The 9,975-nt window shown below is 55.1% G+C and overlaps 3 protein-coding genes across 3 annotated transcripts in view; 2 read left to right on the forward strand and 1 right to left on the reverse strand.

Annotated features, from left to right (window-relative positions):
- Window positions 1-245: 245 nt before the first annotated feature.
- On the forward strand, window positions 246-3,200 carry ENH_00061520 (hypothetical protein, conserved; the record flags this gene model as incomplete). Its single annotated transcript, XM_013577163.1, has 2 exons — window positions 246-861; window positions 2,573-3,200. Coding segments are annotated over 2 exons (1,244 nt in total), but the record flags the coding sequence as incomplete, so codon positions are not given.
- Window positions 3,201-3,617: 417 nt separating this feature from the next.
- ENH_00061530 (TATA-box binding protein, putative) lies at window positions 3,618-7,438 on the forward strand (the record flags this gene model as incomplete). Its single annotated transcript, XM_013577164.1, has 6 exons — window positions 3,618-3,986; window positions 4,105-4,579; window positions 5,764-6,004; window positions 6,309-6,407; window positions 6,624-6,909; window positions 7,175-7,438. 6 exons carry the CDS (start codon window positions 3,618-3,620, stop codon window positions 7,436-7,438), a joined length of 1,734 nt encoding a protein of 577 aa, XP_013432618.1.
- A 1,803-nt stretch (window positions 7,439-9,241) lies between these two features.
- The window catches only part of ENH_00061540 (hypothetical protein, conserved), a gene marked incomplete at both ends in the record, with an annotated part of 6,993 nt that continues 6,259 nt past the window's right edge, over window positions 9,242-9,975 (reverse strand). The window contains one exon of the mRNA XM_013577165.1: window positions 9,242-9,811. Coding sequence (XP_013432619.1) covers window positions 9,242-9,811 — 570 coding nt within the window. The remainder of the gene's footprint in view (window positions 9,812-9,975) is intronic.

Below are 9,975 nucleotides of genomic sequence, written 5' to 3' on the forward strand. Positions count from 1 at the left end.
ACCCTAAACCCTAAACCCTAAACCCTTCTCACTTGGGAAATGCAGGTCTTGCCGCACCCAAACGCTCCTGGGATGGCGCATGTACCGCCCTGAAGTAACACAGCAGCAGCAGCAGCAGCAGCAGCACATAGTATCACCATCACCATAACCACCACAACCAGCAGCAGCAGCAGCAGCAGCAGCAGCAGCAGCAGCAGGACCTGAACTGTGGGAAAAAGGCAGTCGAAGACTCTCTGGCCAGTGAGCAGCGGACAATATCCCCATCACAACCACCACCACCACAACCACCACCCCAATCAGCAGCAGCAGCAGCAGCAGCAGCAGCAGCAGCAGCAGCAGCAGCAGCAGCAGCAGCAGCAGCAGGACCTGGACTGTGGGAAAAAGGCAGTCCAGCACTCTCTGGCCAGTGAGCAGCGGACAATATCCCCACCACAACCACCACCACCACAACCACCACAACCACCACCCCAATCAGCAGCAGCAGCAGCAGCAGCAGCAGCAGCAGCAGCAGCAGCAGCAGCAGCAGCAGGACCTGGACTGTGGGAAAAAGGCAGTCCAGCACTCTTTGGCCAGTGAGCAGCGGCGTGTTGCCTGCGAGCTTCTCGAAGGCCGGCCGCGGCTCTCTGACGGGCCACTCGTGGGCGAGGGAAAGCCCCACACTTTTTCCCTGAAACTCCAGTTCCCCCACCAAGTCCCCCACGCTGAACTCCCCTGCAGCAGCAGCAGCAGCAGCAGCAGCAGCAGCAGCAGCAGCAGCGCGGCGGCAGCAGCGGCGGATTCCCCACGCAGAAAGCACGCGGACGCACCAAAAACCGCCGAAAACGCAGCAGCACGTGCAACAGCAGCAGCAGCAGCAGCAAGGTGAGTTGAAGTGCAGCAACAGCAGCAGCAGCAGCAGCAAGGTGAGTTGAAGTGCAGCAACAGCAGCAGCAGCATCAGCAAGGTGAGTTGAAGTGCAGCAACAGCAGCAGCAGCAGCAGCAAGGTGAGCTGAAGTGCAGCAGCAGCAGCAGCAGCAGCAGCAAGGTGAGTTGAAGTGTAGCAGCAGCAGCAGCAGCAGCAGCAAGGTGAGCTGAAGTGCAGCAGCAGCAGCAGCAGCAGCAGCAGCAAGGTGAGTTGAAGTGTAGCAGCAGCAGCAGCAGCAGCAGCAAGGTGAGTTGAAGTGCAGCAGCAGCAGCAGCAGCAGCAGCAGCGGGAGGGAGAGGAACTGCAGCAGCAGAAAGAAGCGAAAATAAGAGGAGACAAAGACAGAGAAATAAATAAAAAATAAATAAAACGAATTGGACAGAAAACAGAGACACAAAGGATATTTAAAAGATTTAAAAAAGATTTAAAAAAGATTTAAAAAAGATTTACAAAAGAAATAAAAAAGAAATCAAAAAGAAATGAAGAAATAACAAATGAATAAAAGAGAAATAAAAAGGAAATAAAAGAGAATAAAGCAGAAATAAAAACGAAATAAAAAGAAGTAAAAAAGAAATGAGAAAAATAAATAAGTAAATAAAAGATTTCAAAAATAAAATAAAGAGACGAAAGAGAGATTAGGGGGAGACAAAAAGGAGACAAAAAAGAAACAAAAAGAGACAAAAAGGAGATAAAAAAGATCAAAAAAAGATGAAAAAGAGGTTTTAAAAGAGATTTAAAAAGAGATTAAAAGGAGACCAAAAGGAGACAAATGATGACGCAAATAGGGACACAAATGAGGATTAAAAAGGGACTAAAAAGGGGCAAAAAGAAGACAAAAAGAAACGAAAAAAAAACAAAAAAGGGACAAAAGGGAGCCAAAAAAGAGTCAAAAAGCTCCCGAAATAGCCCAAAAGACACAAATAAGGAGACAAATAAGGAGGAAAAAAAGAGACAAATAGGAGACAAATAAGAAGACAAAAAAGAGACAAATAAGGAGACAAAAGAGAGACAAAAGAGAGACAAAAAAGAGACAAAAAAGGAGACAAAAGAAACGGAAAAAGGAGAAAAAAAGAGAAAAAAAGAGCCAAAAGAGCGACGAAGAGGACTCGAAAACCAGCCGAAAAACCGCCGAAAAGGAGACAAAAAAGCCCCAAAAAAGGAGACAAAAAAGCCCCAAAAAAGGAGACAAAAAGGAGACAAAAAAACGCAAAAAAAGATGAAAAAGGAGACAAAAAGGAGACAAAAAAAGAAAAAAAAAGAAGAAAAAAGAAAGAAAAAAGAAGCCAAACTTGCCTTCTGGCGCTATGTAGGTGAGCCGGCCCTGCTTTTTGGGGGGGACTAAAATGCGGTGGTTTTTAAAAAGGTTGTTTTCAAACACTGTCCCCAACACGTCTCCCCCTGCAACGCAAACCCTAAACCCTAAACCCTAAACCCTAAACCCTAAACCCTAAACCCTAAACCCTAAACCCTTGATGAAGGACAAAAAGGAGCCAAAAAAAGGGCAAATAACGACCCAAAAGCGATCCCAAACCCCCCAAAACACAAAAACCCCAAATCGATCCCCAATCGATCCCAAGACGATCCCCAACGATCCCCGACGATCCCACACGATCCCCAACGATCCCACACGATCCCAAACGATCCCCGAGGATCCCCGACGATCCCAGACGATCCCCGAGGACCCCAGACGATCCCCGAGGACCCCAGACGATCCCCGACGATCCCCGAGACCCCAGTCGCTCCCAATCGATCCCAGTCGATCCCAGACGATCCCAGACGATCCCAGTGGATCCCACCCGTGAGGATGTCTCCGACTTGGATTGCGGGGGCGGGGACGAAGTGCCACTTCTTGTCGGGGTCGAGGGCCGCGGCTTCGCAGCCTTTGGAGATGAAGACGGAGCCCGAGGCCGCAGCAATCCGCTCCAGCGGCCGCTGAATCCCGTCAAATATCCCGTCCAGCAGCCCTGCAGCAGCAGCAGCAGCAGCAGCAGCAGCAGCAGCAAGGTGCTGCAGCAGCAGCAGCGAGGCGCTGCAGCAGCAGCAGCGAGGCGCTGCGGCAGCAGCAGCAGCAAGGCGCTGCAGCAGCAGCAGCAGCAAGGCGCTGCAGCAGCAGCAGCGGCGGGAGCGGCAGGCGGCGAAACGGACGAGCAGCAGCAGCAGCAGAGGAAACAGCAGCAGCGGCAGAGGCAGCAGCAGCTTTTGACGAGGAGCGCCCCAGCAGCAGCAGCAGCAGCAGCAGCAGCAGCAGCAGCAAGGGCAAAAGCAGCGCGACGCGCGAGTTCTGTGCTACGTTAAACAGCCGCAGGGTTTAGGGTTTAGGGTTTAGGGTTTGAGTCGCGGGTGAACAGAATCCGCTCATATGAATTCGTCCACGCTGAAACCCTAAACCCTAAACCCTAAACCCTAAACCCTAAACCCTAAACCCTGGGGATCCCGCGGGGCGGCGGAACACTCGAAAAAAACAAAAGGTGAAAAAAGACAAAAAGACAAAAGACAAAAATAAAGATAAAAAGCAAAAAAGAGAAAATAGAAAAAACAAAAATAAAAAGAGACAAAAAATAAAAACAAAATAAAAAATAAAAAATAAAAAGGAGACAAAAGAGAGAACGCACCTGGGCCCAGGGTTACGCAAAGAGGATGCCCAGTCTTCACCACAGGGTCTCCCACAGATAAACCCGCTGCAGCAGCAGCAGCAGCAGCAGCAGCAGCAAAATGAGCAGCAGCAGCAGCAAAATGAGCAGCAGCAGCAGCAGCAGCCCCACACCACAGCCTCGAGCGTCACCAGCGCAGCTGCACCACCGCAGCCGCAACACCCGCCTCTGCAGCGGCAGCAGCACCTGCCTCAGCAGCAGCAGCAGCAGCAGCAGCAGCAGCAGCAGCAACTGCCGTAGCAGCAGCAGCGCCCGCCCCAGCAGCAGCGGCAAGCGCAGCAGACGCCTCAGCAGCAACAGCAGCACCCGCCTCAGCAGCAGCAGCAACAGCGCCCGCCTCAGCAGCAGCAGCAGCGCCCGCCTCAGCAGCACCTGCAGCAGCAGCAGCAGCAGCAGCAACTGCAGCAGCAGCAGCAGCAGCAGCAAACCTGTCTCCTCGTAGACCTGGATGTAGGCGTTGTCTCCTTCGAGGCGAATAATTTCGCCCACGAGCCGCAGCCAACCCACGCGGACCAGTTCGTACATTTTGGTGCCGCTCATTTGCTCAGCAACCACCACTGCAGCAGCAGCAGCAGCAGCAGCAGCAGCAGCAGCAGCGGTGCAGCAGCAGCAGCAGCGGCGGCAGCGGCGGCAGTGGGAGTGGCGGCAGCGGCAGCAGCAGCGGAGGAGGAGAGCGAGCGCGGCAGGGGGGCGGCCGCAGCAGTGAAGACGTGCGGAGCCGCAGCAGCAGCAGCAGCAGCAGCAGCAGCAGCAGCAGCAGCAGCAGCGGCTGGAGGTGGGACTCTGGGGTGCTGCAGCTGCGGCTGCTGGGAACAGCAGCATCACCTGCTACCTCGCCGCCACAGGAACCGAACCAGCAGCAGCAGGAGCAGCAGCAACAGCAGCAGCAACAGCAGCAGCAACAGCAGCAGCAGCAGCAGCAACTTACGGGGCCCTGCAACCTTGAAGACGACCCCAACGCCAGTGTTATCCTCTCCGAAGAGAGTGGCGCTGTCTTTCTCTGCAGGAGGCGCCATTTTGAAAGTAGGGTTTAGGGTTTAGGGTTTAGGGTTTAGGGTTTGGGGCCGCTGGGGGTTGCGGCTCACACACCGCCGCTCCTGCTGCTCCTGCTGCTGCTGCTCCTGCTGCTGCTGCTGCTGCGGCGGCGCCGTCGCTCCAGCTGCGACAGCAGCAGCAAAACATGAAGAAAGGAAAGAAAAAGAAAAGGGACTTCTGCTGGTGTGTACGTACACCCGGCAAACACCGCAGAGAACCAGCAAGCGAGATGTGCTGCTGCTGCTGCTGCGGCTGCTGCTGCTGCTGCTGCTGCTGCTGGGAACTCCCAAGCAGTAAGTTTAGCCCGCAATTATAGAACAACAACAAAAAGAGGCAAACCCGAGAGCTCGAAGAACGGCCCCAGAAGGAACGGGCAGCGGAGCAGCATGCAGCAGCAGCAGCAGCAGCAGCAGCAGCTGCTGCTGCTGCTGCTGCTGCTGGCGCTGAAGCGCAGGTCGGCGGCGCCAGAGCGGCGGCACTCAGCCGCAGTTGCTGCCTAACCCTGAAGAGTTTGCTGCTGCAGCAGGCGCTTCACAACCCTAATAAACAAGTTGTATCTAGGTTTAGGGTTTAGGGTTTAGGGTGTAGGCTAGGGTTTAGGCGGCTGCCGCATTAGGGTTTCCGGGGCGTTGGTGCTTGTGCTCTGCGGTGTACAGACAGCTCAGGCGCGCAATCGGTCGTCTTCCTTTTTTTAATTTGTTTATTTCTCTTTGGTTTGCTGCTGCTGCTCCCGCTGCTGCTGCAGCAGCACCAGCTCCTGCTGCCAGGGCTCTAGAAGCAGCAGCAGCAGCAGCAGCAGCGAACAGCAGCAGCTGCCACCCAAGCTGAGCTGCCGCCTCTCCTTTGTACATGTAAATTCTGCCGCCTTTGAATCTGCAGCAGAGGGCCCTGCTGCAGCAGCTGGCCTGTTATTGCTGCTGCTGCAGCAGGAGGAGCTGCTGCCGCTGCTGCGCTGCTGCTGCTCCTGCAGCAGCAGCACACTTCGCCCATGGTGGAGGCGCTGTGCCCCCCATAAGGAAGCTGGCTTTAGCAGGAGAAGCAGACGCAGCTGAATCAAGAGGAGTCGCAGCAACGACAGCAGCAGCAGCAGCAGCAGCAGCCGCAGCAGCCGCAGCAGCAGCAGCAGCAGCCGTAGCAGCAGCAGCAGTTCGTTTGTCTTCTTCTGAAAACAGCAGCCGCTGCTGCAACGTCTAGCTCAAGCTGCGACCACAGCAAGCAGCAGCAGCAGCAGCGGCAGCAGCAGCAGCAGCAGCTCGTGTTGCCTCCTTTGCCGCCGCAATGGAGGCGTCGTCCGCACCGTGTGCAGCAGCAGCAGCAGCAGCAGCAGCAGCAAGAGCAGCAGCAGCAGCCCCGCCCCCAGCAGCAGCAGCAGCAGCAGCAGCGCCTCGAGGGCCTAGCCGTGGCGGCGCGGAGGTAGATGTGTTGACTGTGCACAATGTTATGGCCTATGGGCAAATTGACTCCACCATAGACCTTGCTGCTGCTGCTCGGTGGGCCTTGCTGCTGCTGCTGCTGCTGCTGCTGCTGTTGCTGCTGCTGCTGCTGCAGGTGTAGATTGTAGGTACACCTCAGCCGGTTCTAGCGGCGGACGCCGAATCGCTAGTTGCTGCTGTCGGCTGGAGTTTAGGCGCAGCAGCACGAAACGAACAGCAGCAGCAGCAGCAGCAGCAGCAGCAGCAGCAGCAGCAGCAGCAGCAGTTTGTGTCTGTGCATGCAGAGTGCTGGGCAATTCTGTTTTCTGCCCGCGGGAGTTTCATTCAGTGCGAGTTGATGTCCGCTGTGGGGCCAATGGAGTTGCTTCGCTAAATATATTCAGGTGCTGCTGCTGCTGCTGCTGCTGCTGCTGCTGCTGCTGCTGCTGGCTGTGCTGCGGCTGGACGACGGCGGCAGCAGCAGCTGCAGCTGTGCCTCTCCGTGGTGCTGCTGCCGCTGTTTGTCGGGGCTCGTGCCCCGCGCCTCGCCCCCTGCGCGCTGGCCGCACCTGCTGCTGCTGCTGCTGCTGCTGCTGCTGCTGCTGCTGCTGCTGCTGCAGCAACGGGAAGGTGATGGGGACTGGGGCGAACACGGTGCTGGCGCTGCGGGTGGCCATGCTGAAGGTGCTGCGGCGGCTCATTCAGCAGCAGCTGGTGCCAGCAGCAGCAAAGCTGCAGCAGTTCCGAGTGGGCAATTTGCTGGCTTCTTACGCGCTGCCTTCGCGGCTGCAGCTGCAGCAGCTTGCTGCTGCTGCTGCTGCTCACAACCTGCAGCTCGACATGGACCCCGAGCGCTTCCCCGGAGCCCGCATCAAAGTCCCCATTCAAGCAGCAGCTGCCAAGCAGGTCCTGCTGCTGCTGCTGCTGCTGCTGCTGCTGCAATGCTGCTGCAATGCTGCTGCTGCTGCTGCTGCTGCTGCTGCTGCTGCTGCAATGCTGCTGCTGCTGCTGCTGCTGCAATGCTGCTGCTGGAGGCTCTTGCTGCCGCTCTTTTCTCGTGTTTGCCATTCTTAATATTCACTCATTGGTGGCTTCCTGGGAGCTGCAGGGTTTAGGGTTTAGGGTTTAGGGTTTAGGGTTTAGGGTTTAGGGTTTGCGTTTGGGCGTTCAGAAGGAGCAGCGGGAGAGCGAGCCTGGAACAGCAGGGGCGTGGACGCGCAGCAGCAGGGGGGGCCCCCCGGGGGCCCCCGGGGGCCCCGGGGGGCCCCCCAACAGAAAAGCAGAAGTGGTAACTTTGCATGCATTCAGCAGCGGGAGAATTACCATTACGGGGGCCCGTTCTGTTGCTTCGCTGCAGCAGGCCCTTGTGGGGGTTTTGCCGCTGCTGCTGCGCTGCCCGGGTCGCCAGCTGCAGGCAGCAGCAAACGGCGACTAGCTGCTGCTGCTGCTGCTGCTGCTGCTGCTGCTGCTGCGGTGGGCGGCTGCTGCAGGCAGCAGCAAACGGCGGCTTGCTGCTGCTGCTGCTGCACCTGCTGCGGCCGCTGCCGCGGCGGCTGCTTTTGCGGCGGCGGCTGTTGCTGCTGCTGCTGCTGCGGCTGCTGCTGCTGCTGCTGCTGCTGCTGCAGCTGCTCAAACGCCCAGCTTCCTCTGCCCGCGCAGCAAAATGCATGCATGCAAGCAGCAGCAAATTATTTATTTGCCTTTTAGGTATTATTAATGACTTTGGGCCTCAGCAGCAAATTGTAAAATCCTTATGTGAATTTTATTTCTTTTTTGTGCACAAAAAAGAAATAAAATTCACATACCGCTGCTGTGGGGCCCCAGCAGCAACTGCAGCAGGCAGTGCGCTGCAGCAAAATTAAATCAAATAGAGTGAGCTGCTGCTGCTGCTGCTGCTGCTGCTGCTGCTGCTGCTGCTGCTTTGCTGCTCCGCGAGGAAGGGCCTTGGGGGGCAGCTGTACATACACCGGAATAGGCAGGACAAGCAGTCGCTGGGGTGTACGTACACCTCAACGAAGCAGCTGCGCGGGCTTCTGCCCCCCAAACCCTAAACCCTAAACCCTAAACCCTAAATGCAGCGGGTGCAGGAGAAGGGGAGTCAAGATGGATTAATTTAAATAAAATAATTGATTTAATAAATCAAATGAACTAATTCAATTAACAGTGAGAGGTAAATAAAAATGAATTAAATAAATATTTAATTAAATAAAACAATTTAAATAACAAAGATAATGGGAGCTGGAGCCACAGGCGAGCTGCAAAACAAATAAATGAAAACAGATAAAAATAAATGATAAATAAATATCAAATTAAAAATAAATAAAAACACAAATGAACAGTAAATAAATACCAAATAAACACTAAATTACTTCAAAAATTAATAAATGAGTAATAAATAAATATCAAATAAAAAATTAATTTTAAAATTAATAAATTAACAAATAAATACCAAATAAATAATAGATGGAAACAAATAAACGAAAAAACAGTAAATAAATATCAGATAAATAATGAATAAAAACGAATAAATAAATAAATAACAAATAAATACCAGATAAATAATTAATTAATTCTAAAATTGATAAATAAACAATGAATAAATACCAATAATATAGTAATAAATAAATAATAAATTAATTTTAAAATGAATAAATAAACGACTTCAGGGCCCCACACGCAGCCCCGCGAGGTGTACGTACACCTGAAATCCTAACACCCCACACCCCTCAGCTGGGGGGCCCCCCACTAAAGGGTACAGTGAGGGCCCTCCGCAGCTGCTGGGGGCCCCCCCGGGGGGGCCCCCCCTGGGGGGCCCCCCTCCCCACTCCAGGGGCAGTTCCCGTGGGGGCCCCCTGGGGGCCCCCACGGGGGCCCCCCTGGGGGCCCCCCTGAGGGCCTCCCTGGGGGCCCCCCTTCAGGCAGCCTTGGGGGCCCCCAGCAGGGGCTCCTCGTTGGGGCCCCCACGACGAGGGGGCCCCCCTGGGGCCCCCGTGCACGGGGCAGACCGCGCACGAGGGGGGCCCCCTAGACCCTAAATTAGGGTTTGCGTTGGCCCTCGGAGTGAGGAAACCCCTGCGCTTCGAATCAGCTGCTGCTGCTGCTGCTGCTGCTGCTGCAGTTGCTTCAGGAGCGCTGCAGAGCCCCCAAGAAGGGGGCCCCTTTAGGCTGCCGGGGGCCCCCTGGGGGCCCCCCGACACAGCTGCCAGGGGTACGGGGGCCCCCAAGGGCTTGGGGGCCCCTAGGGGCCCCGGGGGCCCCCCTGGGCTTGCTGCTGCTGCTGCTGCTGCTGCTGCTGCTGCCGCGGCGTTGTGGGGATAGAAGTGCTGCCAGATGCAGCAGCAGCAGCAGCAGCAGCAGCAGCTGCTGCTGCTGCCGCTGGTCGGTCCTGCTGCAGCAGCAGAGCCTGAGCAATTTGACTTGTGCCTACTTGCTGCTTCTTAAACTGAGCAGCAGCAGCAGCAGCAGCAGCAGCAGTTGAGCTCAAGGTGGTACTAGAGAACTCTTGAGGAATGGGGTAAAGCAGCTGCTGGAGGGACATATCTGCAGCAGCAGCAGCAGCAGCAGCAGCTGCTGCTGCTGCGGACTTCCACTTGCTGCCGCTTTCGCCCCTGAGCAGCTCTTCCTCTTCTTCCCGCTGCTGCTGCTGCTGCTGCAGCTGCTGCTGCAGCTGCTGGTGCTTAATTGCTTCTCGCTCCTGCTCAACAGCAGCCATGAGGCGCATGTGCTGCTGCTCCAGGGCCGAAAGGTCGCTGCGGACTTTTTGGGTTTCTTCTTTTTGACTTTCGAGTTCTTCTGTTATATTTTCCAACTTTGAAAAATAAAAAACAAAAATAATTAAATTAATTAAAAGTGGTTTTAGTTGCCATAATTAATGCAACAAGTAAGACAGCTTCGCGGCTGCTGCTCCGCAAGAGCCCGCAGCAGCAGCAGCGGCAGCAGCAGCAGTAGCAGCAGGAGAGGGAGGAGCAGCAG

Source organism: Eimeria necatrix, genomic scaffold, assembly GCF_000499385.1.
Source record: "Eimeria necatrix Houghton genomic scaffold, Enh_scaff538, whole genome shotgun sequence".
Classification (NCBI taxonomy): Eukaryota; Apicomplexa; class Conoidasida; order Eucoccidiorida; family Eimeriidae; genus Eimeria; species Eimeria necatrix.